The sequence below is a fragment of the Parasteatoda tepidariorum genome, chromosome 2, assembly GCF_982258835.1.
Source record: "Parasteatoda tepidariorum strain Cologne lab strain chromosome 2, Ptep-v5.0, whole genome shotgun sequence".
NCBI classification, from domain to species: Eukaryota; Metazoa; Arthropoda; class Arachnida; order Araneae; family Theridiidae; genus Parasteatoda; species Parasteatoda tepidariorum.
In genome coordinates this window covers 79,887,168-79,905,851 of record NC_141756.1, presented here as the reverse complement: position 1 = coordinate 79,905,851, position 18,684 = coordinate 79,887,168, and the positions used below count along the sequence as shown (strand labels likewise).

The following is an 18,684-nucleotide window of genomic DNA, read 5'->3' as shown; positions in this document are numbered from 1 at the left end:
TTGTTTTATTTTTTATTTATTTCTTAAGAATAAAGAAATGTTTTGTCACCACAGTGAGAGATGAAAAAGAAATCCCTGTCGTTGCTTATTTTTGTGTCAAAAGATGCGGATGAGGATATCTAACCATCTTGTTTATAACTTAAATACATTTTTTTGCTGAATGACTCTCGAGAGTGGCTCAGGAGAGATAATTAAGTCTGAACTCACATTTCAGTATTTAATTTTAATAAACTCATTAACGCAAATGAAGTAAATCACTGGATATATATAGTGTTGTGAGGTATGTTATTCTGTCATCTGTGCCTGCATGATAATTTAAATTATTATGCAGGCAATCATGCAAATTTATTCCAGCATGATAATTTCAACTGTCATGCTTGAATATTTATCAGTTTCCGGGGCCATAAATAGAGGAAGAAAAAATTCTCTTATTTATAAGAAGAATCGAGGAAATGTGTAGTTTCCGCAGTATAAAGAGCACTAGCTTTCAGCTTGTCGTCATAACAACACAATGACGTATCGTATTATATAGTATGTACAAAAGTATAAAATATCTGCAGGTACATATGCAAAAGAACTGCGTAGAAATTAAACAACTCATGCACTGAAATATGATGAGTGAACTGGATTCGGTAGCTCAGCCGTGTATTCTCAGTCCCCTTTCTCTTGACGCAGATCCAATATCCATTGCCAACTTCTTTGAGAAACGTGAAAACGGTGCATTACATTTCTACTAAACAATGCTTATTTTAAAATTATTCTAACAGCAACAAAGCTGATTTTAATTAACAGAATCAAGAAACTTGATTTATTTGCAAGCACAAAGCACCTGATTAAAAAATATAGAGCACTATCGTTCTTTGTTTGCATTAACTCATTTTCTTAGCCAATCAGATTTTACTATTCTAACGTTGTCTTCATTCGCTTGGCAACAAAGGTTTATTTGTGTACTGTTTTCATGCGTGCTTTTGTTTTGAAATTTAATAACCTTCGATTTGTTTTTTCAGTTAATTAGAATTGTTTGGGAGATATGAAAAATTTTAGTGTTACGTAAAATCTATTTTGGGAAAAAAAATTCTTCAATCGATTGCAAGAAGATTAAAAAACGCGTGACTTTGTTGATGGTAAATATGAATATCCTATCTTCAAAGAATGAATCATACGTCTTAATTTTGTTTTTTCCCTGACAAAGCTCGTTAGCTGTTTCAATAGCTTTAACTGATTATCTTCCTTGTTCGTTTGCTCTAGAAATCATTTGATCCAAATATGTCAGTAATTTCCCGTAATTTTATATTTTAAACTCATTTCGAATTTCTTAAGCTGGGTAAGTAGTGTATTAAAAATATTATTAAATCAAATTTATTCTAATTATTTTCGTAAAATAATAATTGTTATTTTTTTCTGTTGATTTTTTTAAATTTAGTTCACATCGAAATAATAATATACTTGCTCAATAATTAGAAAAAATAAAAACACGTTTTGACTGTTCTAAATTGCTTTCCTAGTGTAATAAAAAATTATTATATTTAATAAATTATTCTAATGAATCGTTTATTGTGTGAAATTATCTTTCGATTAATGTCTATTTATTGCCGATTGAACTATAGTAAATTCAGGTATTAAACTCATAATATTAAACATGTAAACGAATTTTATTGCTTATTCTCATTATCCTTATCTTATATCATAAAAATCTTAATGATTATTTTATTTGTCAATGGAATGATTTGCGCATTATTTATATTTACTGAAGGCATAAAATATTTAGATAGTTTTTCTTTTTCTTTAAAGAAGCAGCTCATAATCTAACTTTTAAAAGTTATGATATATGAGCCTTTGTGTCAGTCAAATGTTCTTGTGTTGCGAGCATTAGTTTAAAAGCGTTTTATAGCTGAGTATAATAAAGACTGATTACTGTCTAGTTATTTTTGAAATATATTGATTTTAATTCCAGCTTATGGTTTGAAATTTTAGAATAATATAACTTGATAATATTGTGATTAGTTTGCCTGAAGTTTCTCTTACATGTAATCCATTTTCAAACTTATTTACCTACAAACCAAAATGCATGGTATCCACTAAATATATCATATCCATTTGATATAGATAAATGAGTTATGTGTGTTCTTGAATACCCATTTCTATGAAATACTGTAGCTGCAAAAAAATTCATTATTTATAATTCTTAAAAAAATCATTCCATGTGAGATATTTTAAAAATATAAGAATAATTTTCTATTTATAATTGATAAATGATATATTTATTATCCTTTATCCTTGTAATTAATTAACTACATTACAATATCAGTTTATATCTCTCACATTTTACAATATATTTTAAGGAAAATTATTATTTCATGTTATTGATTAAAAATCTATATCTAGCATATATTTTCTTTTTTTTTCTCCATAATTTTATTTATTTTTAATGAAAATTTCAAATTATGCAGCTTGAATTTCAATTAATAAAATTATATGGGCTTATTAACTTCAGTATAAAAAAATTTTAAATGTGTATAATAACTCATTTGTTTATGTTTGAGCAGTTCATAAAGTTTTTTCTTTTATATTGTTTATTTATTTATATTTTTAATGTAATAAATCTTTTGGTATTACTCCATTTTGAGGGAGGTGGGTTTTTATACTATAAAGTCGCTAAATTGTTTATGTTGCTTAACAAATTTTTGTTATAGTTACCTAATATAGTAATATTGTAGGTACTGTGGTAATAAAATTTTATGCCTCTTTCTCTCAATGTTAGTACCTATTTTTGGAGTTGTACACAATTTTCTACAGCACTTTAAACTGCAAAACTTAAGACGTATTAAAAAAAATTGTAAGAAAAAAAACACATTTATCAAAGAAAAATATTTTTTATGTTAAAATTATAAACTATATACTTATTATTGGTATTCTTTTTCACCATATAATAATTGCACCCTTTAATTTCAAAAAAAGGTAGCCAAGCAATAAGTGAGAAAATCTAGACATTTTCACTGTGATTCTTGATTTTATATAAAAGCAACAAAAAAAAAGTGTGAAAGCTTTACAAGCAGACTATCAGGGAGTAGATTTTATTTAAGTGTGGTAGCTTTAAGCTGAACTTCTTGAGATACTCAGCGAAATAAATGAGCTAAAGATATTCTTTTTATTCTGAAATGTTGTTGTGAACTGTGTATTTTTCTATTTCAAATTAACTTAATATCAACTGCATAATATTTATTACATTTTTAAATATCGTCATGTATTTAAAAAAAATGCAATTGTTTTTTATTTTAAATATCTTTTTTAGATTTATTTGAGAAAATAAAAATGTTGTCTCCGTGGCCATTACATCGAGGTACTTCTCCTGTTGATTGGTGTGAAGGAAATTATTTAGTATCACCAGTTATTGCTGAATTTGTAAACACGGTTAGTAACTTATTACTTGTAATTTTATATCATACTGTTAACTTTGCCTATGAACAAATGATTCTTTTTTTTTAAGGGTTTCTGTCTGTTACATTTTAAAGTGATTTTAAGATTATTTCTTGATTTAGGTTATTCTATCAATTTAGTTGTATCTTTATTTTATCTTTATACAGATTTTAGAATTTTGTTTTCGAATACAATCCTTGGACTCAAAATTACCTGTAGTCTGTTGATACGAGACCATTAAAATTTGACTCGAAACACCACAAAATAAATTACAATAATTAAAAATATGGGAGAATAAAATACTACTTCTTTAGGACTTTTATACACATTTAAGAAAAATTATCAACTTAAATTATTTTGCTTTGTGTGTTATTTATATCTAACTTTTTATTATTACCATACTGTTTCTTTTCAGGCAGTTATCTCTGTTTTTAAATTTTTTTTATTACATACCAGAATTAACTTGAGCAGGCCCTTTAGTAGAGGCTACGTTCTTTCAACAGGGTACTGTAACATAGAAGTGATTGGCCATGGATATTTAATCTAGATTGAAATTAAGATTAATGTATGAAATGCATTTCAAATAATTTATTCTAAAAGTTAACATTGCCCATAAAATAATACTTTTTGAAAATGTCATTCAGTTTTTGGAAACTAATTCAATTTGAATGTGACCCACTTGATTTCTAACACATAGCAATTTTCAAAAAAGCTATAAGTGCCCATACTTTTTTGAAAAAAGTCAAAATTTTAAATTATTTTAATATAATAAGGAAATTATTATTAAAGGACGAATAAAATTCATAGAGTAATGTTTAAGATTGTTTAAAATATTTATTACTTTGTCTTCTTACATACTGAAAAACAAGCATTAAAAAATTTCTCATATATCTTAATTAAATTTATTATGACTTTCTTTTCTAGTTTTCATGCATATAATTTTTTGTTAATATAATAATGTACATACAATTTGCATTAGAAATTCTGATCGAGCATTATCTTGCATTCACAAAAAACTATTTTTGTGCTAGAATTTATATTAGTCACTACTGTCCACATTGACATGAAAACATTTTGATTATTACGAGAGGCGCTTGCAAATTTCCTTTCCTCTTAAAACTGGCTTGGTATGAAAAAAGAGCTAGTGCTGTCAAATGGTCTCTGGAAATTAGGCTGACATCCAGTACTGCTTCAGCTTATTTTTAATTTATTTTTAAACTGTATTCTGCTCAACAGTTTCTGAGCTAAAATCTTTCTGTTAAATACTCTTTCATACTGTCAAAGTGTAAATTTATACTCAGGGGTCTGTCTAGGTTTTTCTGAGGGGTACCTATTTCGTGAAAATTTAGACATAATTTGTGAAAAATTAAAAATTATATTGAAAAATTAACACAAAAAAATAATAAAAATAGAGATTTATCGTTTCTTAAGGATACAGAAATAAAATTTTAAGAAAAAGTATTTTGTGAAACTACCGTTTTTCCTAAAATTGAATTTTGAAGGTACCGCTAAACGGTAGTAAACTCGGCCTGGACAGACCCCTGATACTGTTGAAGGTAATTTGCATAAGCAGAATATTCTCTTAATTTCACTTATTGTCGAACAACAACTTATCATTCACTAGTGTGTCACAACAGATCAGTTTAGTTAAAAAATTGTCAAATGCAAAACTTGCCAGCATCAATTTTGGAAAAAATATATCATGTGTCAGTCTGTTTGGTTAAGTATGTCATGTCAGCCTAATTACCAACCTTAATATTAATGTAGTCTTGTTGCAATGCTTAATATTCTAATTTACTTAAAGAATCTTAGTTAACAGGCTTAGTAATTTGATTTGTATACAAATTTTCCTCATTTTTCGTATTTCATCTAAAATGCTGTTAGTAGATTTTGCATCTGGGTATCTGAAATAAAATGCATCACTATAATGTAATTTAAATAAAATCATTGGTCAAGAGTATTATTTTTATTTTTTATTTCCCTTTGTTATTGAGTTTTTTTTTTCTATTCATTAATTTTAAGATTTTTGTATGTTACAGATGAGCAATGTACTGTTTATTGTGTTTCCGCCATTGTTAACTGGACTTTTTAGAGAATATGCCTTATATGTCAATCGTGGTGTGTATTTGATATGGGCATTGCTTTTGACCATTGGATTAACATCAGCCTATTTTCATGCTACACTGAGTCTTGTTGGGCAGTTGTTGGATGAAGTTGCTATACTTTGGTTGCTCCTTGCTGCATTTGCTATGTGGTTACCTAAACGTTATTTTATGTTTGGAATCAAAGACAGGTAATGGATGTTTCTATGTATGAGTAATTAATGTTTAATATAATAATTAATTTATTTATTTATTTTATCCTTGAAGTTATTGATCAATACTTAATGGTGTCTCTGCTCAAAAAACTTTTTAACATATTTTCATTCAATTCTGCAAGTTTTCTATATTTTCCGTTACAATTTAAAAAATATAAATTATGATCGTTAAACTTATGATGTTTTATTTTAATTTAATTGTGTATAAGTAATATTCGTATCTTAGTATACAGTTCACATTTTTAAAAGATATTCATATAAAATTATTATCAAACTCTATTGGCAATATGACATTAATACAATTCATTGATATCCTATGTGCTAATATGTTTCTTCCGTTCAGATTTGATTGTTTCATTCAGTTATTGAATATTTAAGTTATTACTGTTACCTCAAGTTATTGCTATTATTTTTAAGAAAAATAATATTTATAATGTGATTAAGTGTTATATTATTATCCTTCTAATATATAATTTCTTTGAGGAAAGCCTTTTGTTTTATGGGATTATTTAGTAATGTTTATCCCTGTGTAAAAAAAAGGGGGTGTGGAAGCTCTACTTGGCAGAAATAATTTAAATCAGTAATGATTTTTTTTTTAAATACATTATCTGGTTTCATTGATAATTAAGGTTTTAGCTAAAGGTGTAAATTATTTGATGTTAAAAATAGACTAATAAAAAAATATAAAACTTTCATCACAGAACTTTTATGATGATGTTAATGTTTCATGAACACGTTTTCAATTATATCCTTTTAGTTTCATGTTTATTTAAATACAAATGCTTTTAAAGTTTATTAATTATATGCATTGTTAGTGTATCAGAAAATTTAGCTAGAATTCATGGGGGTGGTATTTCATCCAAATAAAAATTACTATGATTTTATTTATTCAGTGGTTAGTTTTTAGTGATTAATTAGTAATTTTAACCATTTTAGTTGGTTAAGCTGATTTAGTTTAGTATTTTAGATATAATATTATTTTTAAATAATGTTAAGTATTATATTATATTTTATCAAAACTTTAATTTTTTTGGTTAATGTTAAAAAAAATCCTTTTTTTTTTTTTATTCAAAAAGAATTATGATGTTTGATAATGTAAATAATTATGAAATTACTTTGTCAGTTTCAGCTGCCATTGAAAGCTATTTAAATATATATATATATATGTATATATGTATATATATATATATATATATATATATATACATATATATATATATATATATATATATATATATATATATATATATATATATATATATATATATATATATATATATATATATATATATATATATATATTTAGGCAGTTGCAGGTGAAATAAAATTTATTTCTAATAAATGAAATTTTTTTGCAGAAAAACTTTCCAGCTTTACATGGCTATTGTATGTTGTGCAGCTACATTATTGACATGCATTCATCCTGTGTTAAATGCTTTTGCTTTGATGGGTCTTGGTGTTCCTGCGACTGCTTTATTGGTTATTGAGATTCGGAGGTATTATAGTAGCTTATAAATACAATTAAATTATAATTAATTACAGTGGTGTTTTTATAAATAAGTCAAATTGTTAATTAAATGTATAGTGTATGCTTCTTTTTTAATGTGCTATTTTGTTTAAATGTGCTGATAAGTGTACTATTAGTTTCTGAATAACTGTTCCCCTACAAAAGCAACTAACCTAAAGTTTAAAACAAAAAAAAAATTTAAACTATTGTGAAAAAATAACACTTAGTTTCAAATTGAGATACTACATCAAACGCCACAAGCAAATGTATATGATTTTAAAATAAATTTTAAAAAATATCTTTTAATTACAATTTGATAGTTTTTTTTAATAAATTTTCCCATATGAAAAATCTGGATACATTTCCTTACCAACTTACTTTTACTTTTGATATTTCTTTATTTTGTCCCCTTAATTTAAGAAAAGATATATGCTCAAACCATTCATTTTTAATACTGTGGAATTAGCATTAAAACTTATTTGTTAGTATACTCACCTTCATTTAAAAAATGTATACAGTGCTAATATTCATTAGGTTTGTTTGAAAGTTGAACCTTGAATTGTGTAATGTTAAATCATTTTCAATGTGTACTTAGTTATTGTGAAGCATTTTGTACTGCATTCTAAATTGAATTATTTTTATGTATTTATACTTTCAATGTAAATAGAAAAGCAGTTGTATATAAATTAAAGGTTTAAACCTTAATTTACCTTAACTTGTTTTGTTTGTAGATTTGTCTCGTGATATAATTATTTTATTATAGATTTTAATACTATTGCACATTGTAGATTGTATTTCTATACTTCGCAGAGTATATTTGTGTTTTTGTACAAAAACAATACATGTCAATGGCTTATAATGTTTGTAAAATCAAGGGTCTCTCCAGACATTTTGTGAAAGGTCCTGTTTTTATAAAATTGTGGAAAAATTACTCGTAATTTGTGAATATAAAATAATCATTCAGTCACATTCTTTCAACCAGGATCCTGCTTTTATGAATTTGTGCAAATAGGGTCCGGTTATTTCAAAAAGCTTTTTCAAGGAGTTTTTAAATTGTAAATAGATGCAAGATTGTGCTCGGCACTGTAAAATTTTAATTAAAAAAAATTTAATTGTCAGAAATAAACATCAATTGTTGCTTCTAAATTAGAGATGCAACATACAAATATTTAGTATTTAACCTATACTCCTGAATGCAGAATATTCATTTTGGGCGAATAATGAATGGAAGAAGCGTCAGCCGAAAACAAAACTTAATTCATTTACGTCCATCTTTCTGTTTGTTTGTTTTTTTGTTGTTTTTTTTTAATCAAAATATTATCCTTAGATGTACAATATGTACAAATATTATTCTTAGGTGTACAATATAAAGATTCAATACTATACCTATGCATACAAAGTAAAAAAGTATGAAATTCTTCCTTGATACTTGATATACTTCCTTGAAATTTAAACTTTTCACTTTTACTCTAGTAATATCAGTTCAATTTAATTTAATTAAATTTTGAATTATTTTAATCAACAGAATATTCTATGATTTTCTACATTAAGTTTTTTATTAAATGTAAATTTTTGCTTCTTACCAAACTATTATGTATAAATGTGTAACTTTAATTTTCATACAGAATATGCTAAGGCAATGTGCTTTATGTTTTGTTCAAAGTTATTTTGCAATCTTGGTAACAATCTCGTTTATTTAATAATTTGTGTTTAATTTGTTATTATTGTCAACTTCAGCTTGTGATATGTTCAAAATTCAAATCTAATAATAAATTTTTCTAATACAGATGTAATAATCCCAGAGTTGTCAAACTAGGATATCGATGTGCTTTACTTTGGTTGGCTGCATTGGTGTGTTGGATAAACGACCGTTTGTTTTGTGAAGTTTGGTCCAAGTTAAATTTCCCATATTTGCATGGTGCCTGGCACATACTGATTGCTATTACGTCTTACAGTGCTTGTGTGTTGTTTGCATATTTTGATGCTTGGGATACAGTACCAGAGCAGTTACCAGCAATGAAATTTTGGCCATCAGATAGGTAAGTTATAAAACAATTATTTAAGTTATTAATATTCCTATGAAAAATTAAATCTATACTTTTAAACATGTACTCCAAAGCATTAGCACCTTTCTCATCTTGAATTTTATCAACACCAATTACTATAATAAAAAACCTACCATCTATGCATTTTGTGATAATGTGAATTTGACTGTTATTCTTCGAAAATTATTGTAGTATATTCTTCAAACTTTTAGATAGAACTCACATTTGTGTATCTAAATTATGGATTTAATTTCAGCTATGCATTATTATATTAGTAAAAACAGTCTGCCTTTCATAATTAATTTGTTTAATTACTTTGAGTCGTTAAATGCTAGCTAATGTTAGCAACTAACAATAGTCTGCAAGTTTTATAAAGTAATAAAATATTTTATTTATTAGTGATGCTGCCAAAAGGGTGCCATTATAGTTAAAATCAGTCGTGATTTTTTTTTATTTTTTCTCAATTCATTAGGGGTTTTTTTTTTTGACCCATTAAAAAAAAAACTAATATGAAGGCAAAAGCTTATGCATGTGTGAACTCATCAGTAACTAAAAAGAGGCTGACCAATTTACATAACTGTGTTTTTTCATTAAAATTAATTGAATTTCATACTTGGTTAAAACCCAACTTAGTAAAGGGTATATTGTTGAGATGTATCAAAATTTAATATCTATTTTTAGAATTGTTCATTTATAAGTAATTGATATGATATATTCAAAAATTTTGATTAATATCTGTAAATATTTTTTTTTCATATCTCTTGAATCAATGATTTTTTTTTTTCTTGCTATTGTAAAGTTAGTAGATTTATTCAGTATTATCAACGTGCAACATTCAATTCTTCCCTATAAACAAACTCAACCCTTCAGGCTTTTGTACTACCACTGGCTGCCGTAAATTGGCTGAATCCATGGTGCATATCAGAAGAATAGAAATTGCGCACAACTTGCCACTCTGTGATTCCTAAATTAGTATGATAGATTAAGTACAAATTTTCAGGCAGTTGTTCTAAAATATCAAGGAAATTGCATTTATAACCTTGCCAGATACTTAGTTGTAAGGTCTTAAGTTATCCATGAAAGAAATATCCGTTTTACTTTCAAAATAGCATGAAAACATGAAATGAATTTTCAGTTTTAAATGCCTTTTATAGCTGTGCTATTGTTCTCCATTAAAAGATCTTATTATAAAATGAAATATATTCGACCATTAGTTTAATGTTATTTGTTAAGTATTGATTTATTGGAATACTGAATGCAAACTAATGTCTCATTAAATATGCTATTTACAATATCCATATTTTTTCTCTTTTTTTGACATTTTTCTCTCTTGTTTCTAAATTTTATTTTATCAATTTTCCAAATTTTTGCTTTATCTTTAACAAAGTTGAAAAATAGCCAAACTTCAAAAAAATTTCTATCATTTTTAAAATTTAAATACTGATCAAAATCTATCTAAAACTACAGATTGCTAAAGATGATAAGGTCTCAACAATTTGTATATCTAAATGTGGTTTAATAGGGGTTATTCACTAATAATTTTTTGTAAAGTTATATGTTTTGTCAATTGGGTTTGGTTTGGGATTTCTGTAGTAAGTTTTCCCATCTCTGCCTTTCATGTTTATATTAATAGTTTAATTTTTATATTGTAATTTAATCTTAAAAAAATAATTAGAGTTATGAATGGGTAATTGAACATTTTTCACGTTTTATTTTATCTGAAGTGTTCAACCATCAATAAATTATTCTCTTGTTAAAAGCTTTAAAAAAAATTATGTTTTTTACCCCATTAAGCAATGTTCAAACCTTTGTTATTTATTAAATTTTCTGCATACAAAATATGGTTTATTAAATTATTATTTTGCATAATTTTCTCTTCATTTTCTTCTTTTTTTAAAAAATCTTATTTTCCTTATTTAGAAAGTCCTAACTTTTGTTGTATGTATGCCATAAAAATATTTCAGAATTATATAGTTTAAAACAGAAGCTTAGGGCCAGATCTTTTTAAAAAATTTTAATAAACTGAAGATTATAGTTACTTACATTTTATGAATATGATTATGCTTTAAAGATTGGTTTATAGTACATAATACATGCAAATGTGTAATGCACATTAATGGAGAAAGAAATGCATTATAATTTAAAATTGAGAAACAGTCTAATAAACAAATCAAAGAATTTATTTCACTTTTATTTGTCTACTTTTTAATGTTTGAAATAAGAAAAATAATCTTTCTTTTATCATAGGTTTACAAATAATTTTATATAGAATAACTTCACTAGCCCATTTATCTGAAAGAAGAAGAAAAAAAATGTCTTCCTTTAAGAAAAGGCAATCTTTAAGATACAGACATATATTTGCTATATTGAAATTAGTTGTGGTTTTGTATAATGTGTTTTAAAACTAAGGATAGGTGGTTAATTTCACTAATTGAAATTCATTTAACATACCGATACATTTTAAAATCATAAAAATCATTTTTTTTTTTTTTTAAAGAGTAACTCAATAATTTAATCCAACAAACTCTGCTTGTGACATAAGAAAAAGTGCAATAAAAATGTATCTTTATTTAATTCTGGTTTAAAATTCATTATTTATTTTAATGACATTATCAACAAAAAAAAACTGAAATCTTATTTTCCTAGATATTTAATTGCGTTTTTCTGTTTCAGATTTGAGCTGGGAGTCCCGTACATAATCCTGCGCAGAGTACACAAAGACCACCAAAAGATCTGATTGAACATTGTTTCCTAACCCTTAGTCTTCCACTATCCTTATGTATTATAATATTTATTTCAATACCAGCCTCAATTTTAGTATTACATAAAAAGACTGTATAGCATTTAATGATTCAATTCTGTGAGAGCTTGACTGTTAGTGTTAGGTAGAAATCTCAAGATATGTTATCATCTGGTATGGTACAGATAAATCAATAAGCTGACTGGTGCAGCTGTATATTTTTATTCCCATTTGCTACCTGACTGTGAATAAAATATATTTATATGTGGCTTTCATTAATGTATTAACCTCACGTTTTTTAGTTATAACTATTTTTTTATATATATAATACCTGTGATTTATAACTTGTTTTTTAGGTGTTTGTATGTTACCGCTAAAGCGTCCAAAAGCCGTTATCTAACTAACCTGCAGGTATTGATTTGGTCCGTTGAAATACCAAATCACGAATTTTTCCCACCTTTCCTTGGAAATAAGCACATTAAGGGCTTCAATATTTAACAGTTTGTTTTGATCATTCTGTCAACTAATTTCTTAATTGTCTTGACTTAATTCTTTAGAAATTGAAAATTAAATGACATTGTTAATTTTCTTAATTGGAATAATACTTTAAACTGTGTGATTCTTGGTATTTTTAAAGTAATTGATGATTGATTCTATCAACTAGTTGTTTATCTGTTGTAGTTTGATTTTTTTTTAAAAAAAGCAAAAAATAAATGCATAGCATTGTGTTTATTTAAGCATACATGCTGTTTATTAAGCATACAAAGATTTTATTTTCACTTTAGTACTGCTTAATAAGTTATGAGCCAATTATGCTGCCCACCTTACCTAGGAAATAAGCACGTTAAGGGCTTCAGTATTTAAAAGTTTGTTTCTATCATTCTGTCAACTAATTTCTTGATTGTCTTGACTTAATTCTTTAGAAATTGAAAATTAAATGACATTGTTAATTTTCTTAATTGGAATAATACTTTAAACTGTGTGATTCTTGGTATTTTTAAAGTGATTATTGATTTGATCAACTAGTTGTTTAACTGTTATATTTGAATTTTTTTTTTTTTTTTAGATAATGAGAAATAAATACATAATGTTATGTTTATTTAAGCATACATGCTGCTTATTAAGCATGTAAAAATTTTATTTTCACTTTAGTGAGTGCTTAATAGGTTATGTGAGTGCTTAATAGGTTATGTGTCAATAGGTTATGTGCTAATTTGAAAAATAAAAAATTTTTGGTACTTTAATGAGTCACCTTAGTTATCTGCACATTAGTTAGGTAATTTGTAGAATAACTAATTTCTAAACTTTAGTGGTAACATTTCACCTTTTGCTTTATAACAAGCAGCTTTCTTCTTATAGATAGATGCCTGCTTGTGTTTTTTTTTTTAGCGTTATTCTATCTTATTATTAATTAAGTTGGGGGAAATTTTATGCCAAAAGTTTAATAAATATTAAATTGTGTATGATGAGGCAAGCTCCCTGACCCAGAGCCAATGGAGCACTTAGTCAAATTGCCAAAGAGTTGAAATTTACTTTAGCTTGTTAAAATACTAGAGAGTGGAGGTATTTCTCCATTTGCTCTCTTTATATTAACAAATCGTTAAAAGTTAAATAAAAAAAAATTAACTTTTTGATGAACTTTTATTTGTAATAAAAAAATATTACATAATACTGCACCAGTTGTATATTTTATTACAACTTTTTCTTAAAAATTAAATTTGTAAGAAATATGGAATAAAAATTAAGAATCTGCAATTTAAGTAGATTGGTTTGTTCTGATCAGTAAGAATGGGCCACAATTTTCTAAACCAGAATTGACTGTTATAATCTATAAGTTTTTAATGTGTACTACTATAGATAATTTTTTACATAATTATTTTATGTGTTTGTAAACAAAATTTCTAGAAAAAAGTATTATGATGTCATATAGAAATTATGATCTGTATTGCTTGATAAGTTCTTAATCCATCTAATGTTTAAAGTTGAAAAGATTCATAGCTTGCTCCCCTGAATCGTTATTATAAAACCTTTTATTATTGCTAACTATTGATGTTGAATCAAAAGATAACTTTTAGTGAGTCTTGTAGCTTACTATTAGATTTTTAAAAAAATTAACTATACGAACTGAAATCTACTGCCTAAATTGTTAAAAGGTTTCTTCTAGAGAATTTGAAAAATTTGTTTGTTAAAATATAAGTAAAAAAATTAAGTTTTTTAATCAGTGTGTTATTGAATAATTATTTTGGTATTACAGTTTATCTGTTTAAAGAAGAGGCAATTATGAATCATTGCCAGTTTCCTTGCTTGATAAAATTTGACTTTGACAATTTAACCCTTTTATGTACCAAAAAAGTATTAGATATTTAACTTTCATTTAAACTTATAATGTGCTGGTAGTCCCAAATTAAAAATTTCATGAAAAATTTGAATATAATATTGAAAAAATATTTGTGAAAGTGTAAAATGGGCAAATGGAACAAATTAATGGGACAAAAAATTATATGGAACATATTTAATGGAACAAAAAAGTTCTGCACATTTTTTATTATGTTTTAATAGTTTGGTAAGTAAAATGTTAAATCAAATAACTTATAAAGGAATCATCTTTTTTCTTATTTTAAGACATAAATTATGTTATTAATTCACCTCAATTTGCAAGTTGTTGCAGTTTCTTTCTGCAATACTTTCAATACAGAAGAAACCAAACCTTTGCGCTGTAACATTAAATGTTACAGCACAATTTGCTAAGAACAATAAATATGATAAGTAATTTTTTTTATTCAATTTATTGCTGTTTAGTTCTTTTTTAATTTAAACTCGAAAATATATATCTATTCGTAAATTGACCCCAAAGCCACTTACTTTATTGCGAGAGATTCAAAAATATTTTTTACCATAAATAAGAGTTCTTATGAATTTGTGATTTCCCCCTTTTTTTATTCTTTTTTTTTTTTTTTGTAATAAGCACCCTTTTTTATTCTACAATTAATGCATCCAAAATAAAAATTTGAAATGCACTTTTAAAATATTTTTTTTTTGTCTTCTTGATTTAACTAAGAACTAATATTATAAAATCTGTGATGTGTTTTTTTTTTTCTGTTCATTCTTTGCTTATGTGAATAAAATATATTTATATCTTGCTTTCAATATTTCTCTTATTTTATTTTATACATTTATTTTTATTTTTCTATTCACAAGATGTTAACCAGAAAGTTTTTTTAAAAAGAATATTAAAAAAATGTATTTGAGATAATGCAGTTGACAAAACAAAATATTCAAATTATGTACCATCAAAACAAAGTAATGATATTAAACCTCTTCTTAAATATTTTTATGAATGTCTTATAGTAATGTTGTCTTAATTTTTGACATCCAGAGTAAAATATTGCTTTTCTGATAAGTAATGGTCAGTAAAAATTTCTTTTAATTATTCAAAATAAGGAAATTTAAATAATATAATTTTTGAAGAGGCGCATTGGCCAACAACAGTATTGTTCAAATTAGATTTAGGCCTCTCTTCCCTGTACTCTGTGCAAGAATTGAACATACTAAATTAAAATAATTTGATATTTTAGCAAAGGCAAGATTTATGGTATGTATGCCAACTTCCTTTTAGCTTCCCCAGGGACATCAGAGAATTCCCCTTTTCCAAGTCAATATGGTAGTAATCACCATATGTTCCTAATTGTATTTTTTTTTTTTTTGTACTTACACCTAAGAGCCCTTACATTATGACCATCCTGCTAATAACATGTAGGACCACCTTTAGCCCTCAAAACTGCTAGCACCCGCCATGGCATTGATTCCACAAGGTGCTGATAGGTAGTCTGAGGTATCTGGTACCAAGCTCTCACCAACTGGTCCTGCAATTCCCTCACATTGCGAGGGGGTAGCTTGGCAGCACGAATTTGGTTTTCCAAGTAGGACCACAAATGTTCTATTAGATTAAGGTCAGGTGAATTAGGGGGTCAAGACATGACTTGAAAGTCACTGGAATGTTCCTCGAACTAATCCATGACGATTCGACCCTTATGACATGGCGCATTATCCTGTTGGTAAACACCATCCCCCGCAGGAAAAACTGTTGCCATGAATGGGTGAACCTGGTCTGCAACTATGTTCTAGTAGTTTACAGACGTCAGGGATTGTTCTATGAGGATTATAGGTCCTAATGTGCCCCATGAAAACATTGTTCCTTGACGAGAAAACTTGGGTGAGCCTATTGTTATAGATGGAGGGTGGTCATAATGTAATGGCTCTTCGGTGTATTGTAATCCAGAATTGTACTTTAAGAACAGTCAAATACTTTTAACTACTGAGCAAGAAAAACCCTGTACAAAATATTAAATGAGCTGGCCATCTAACTTGCTGTAAATTAGAATTTCTTAAAATTTGCGTGTAAAAGATTTTTTAATGTTTACTTGTTAACATTGTCAGACAAAAAACATTTTTATTATTTTGTAGTTTATATGAGAAAAATTTACTTGTTAATATGTACTGATAACCTTAAATTATGAAAGATTAAATTGTTAAAAATAACTTTATAGTATAACCTTATATTAAATTGGAAACGGTTTTTTTCTCTGTTGTGTTTCCTACATTTTTAAAAATTTTGAAATAAATAAAGTGGAAGAAGCTGGTAAGTGACAATTTCTGGAACATAATATAAAGTGCTCGCATGACTATAATTATGTTTATAACAAAATTTTTTTGTTTTCACTTCAATTCTAAAATAACTAACCCGTATTAGTTTTAAGTATGCATGATTTTTTATTTCAAATTGGGTAGTAATAAATAAAATCAAGCTAAGGATTACTAGCTCCGCCTACTAAAATATCTATAATGAAATATGTCGGATACACTTTTTTCTTCGTATCCTGATTATAGACACTCTTAAAACATAACTTACTTGGTTCTTCCATTTAACTCTTTAAACGTTCAGATTTATATGCGACAACATCTAATTTCTTCCTCTATTTTTATTTTATTCCATCAAGTCAAGCTGGAGTTTTTGAAATGTAGATCTTGAGAAAAAGAAATTATATTTTTCAACAACAATGGATAAATATATATATATACAGGGGAAAACAGCATTTTCTTTGCAAGAGTTTTCGAGAAAATTAGAATTTATTAAAATCTTTTATTAAGTTCATAAATGAAAATGGCTCTTTTTAATAAATCCGATTTCAACTCTGTAGATGCGTTTCAGCGGGTAGTATATCAGAACATATGGTTGAAATTTCCAAGTCTTATAGTTGTTCCGCAGCAAAACAAAATTGTTAGTTGAATGCGAACTTGAACACTCAAATAACGGCGAAGGCCCTTAAGATTTTTAATTGAGAAATAATATTTTCGACAACCAAGTAATATTATCAAATGCTTTATTAAATAAGACAGTTTGATGTTTAATAATTGACAATTAAAAAATAACGCCAGTTTACTCTTACTGAATGGAATTGAATTGGACGGATAAAGGCCTCACTATCTTCAATAGAGCTTAAATCCTGCTCAGATTGTTAAAAAACTTTACCTGACCATGCTGAAATCTAAAGTATTGTTGTTTAGAAAGAATAAATTGTCCAATCGCATCAGTGTTCTTTTAACCTTTCCGTCATTATCAAAAAGAAAAGAAACTTACTGCTATCAGCACCGCGCTTTTAAAATGATTTCGTTTCGAACACTCTTGCCTTTCATAACTCAAAAATATACATGACATTGTGTACACATAACATAAGAAATGAAATTTTACATATCTTTCAGAGAAATGATAAGAAATTTTCTAAAATAAAAGTGATATTGATGCCGATTTTAGTTTCTGAATTATTTAAGTATTTTTTGTTTTTTTTAGCTGTGTATTTCAGCGATAACTATTCTCAGGAATTTTTTTTTTTTGCAGCCACTTATGCGTGCGTCTAAACATCAACATTGCATCTCACTTGGATTGAATTTCGTGTTAGTTTTTGAGTAATTAAATGTTTTTTAAAGTAAAATAGCCAAACAGTATATTTTAATCAATACCTCTGGGGGTACTGATCCAGGAGTTTCCTTGTCTTCTGGATTGGTTCAAAATTACAAGGCTACGGAGTTGAACGTAAGTAGTCGTAAACCCATGAAATTGGGTCGGCTGTTCAACGACAGTTATAAAAACTTATATAAAAACAGTATATTTTAATTTCAAAAAAATGAATTATTTTAATTAGAGGGCTCAACGTTAGTATTTATATAAACTAATCTATAGAGATTTTTGAAATTCACCCTTTCTTTCTCTTTTCTGTTCTTCAATGAATTTCTGTGTTAATGAGAGAGTGTAATTATAGCAGTTTGAAATGAAAACTCAAACCACATTAGCGAAATTAGCCAAAACTTTATGAATATTTAATATATAAGTTTTAAATTTGCGTGTCTGGAACGATATCAATCCTCTAAAGCAAGTCGTAGCTTCTTATATTACAGCATTACTTGAAATTTAGAATGAAGGAATTTCAAGTATGAATTCGCTCTTTCAGATCGTAAAGCAATTTGAAAAGAATTGAGCAAAATCAGTTCCAGAGGTTTGACCCACACCCTAACAGTATATCATTAATTGATCATGTAAGAAATTTAGGTACAAATGATAAACGGGGTGTTTGATTATAATGAACTGAGTAAACGAAACGAT

The 18,684-nt window shown here is 26.6% G+C and overlaps 1 protein-coding gene across 3 annotated transcripts; it reads left to right on the top strand.

The window, feature by feature from the left end:
• Positions 1–892: 892 nt before the first annotated feature.
• On the top strand, positions 893–12,301 carry bwa (alkaline ceramidase). Of its 3 annotated transcripts, XM_043044653.3 has the most exons (7): positions 914–1,124; positions 1,249–1,324; positions 3,293–3,411; positions 5,457–5,710; positions 7,093–7,230; positions 9,029–9,280; positions 11,960–12,301. In XM_043044653.3, the coding sequence occupies exons 3-7, from the start codon at positions 3,313–3,315 to the stop codon at positions 12,021–12,023; spliced, it is 807 nt and encodes a 268-aa protein (XP_042900587.1). In that variant the 5' UTR covers positions 914–1,124; positions 1,249–1,324; positions 3,293–3,312; the 3' UTR covers positions 12,024–12,301. The 3 variants fall into 3 exon arrangements, with proteins under 3 accessions (XP_015911297.1, XP_071033836.1, XP_042900587.1); XM_016055811.4 differs by lacking the exon at positions 1,249–1,324 and having other exon boundaries at positions 893–1,124; XM_071177735.2 differs by having other exon boundaries at positions 893–1,324.
• The last annotated feature ends 6,383 nt before the right edge of the window (positions 12,302–18,684 follow it).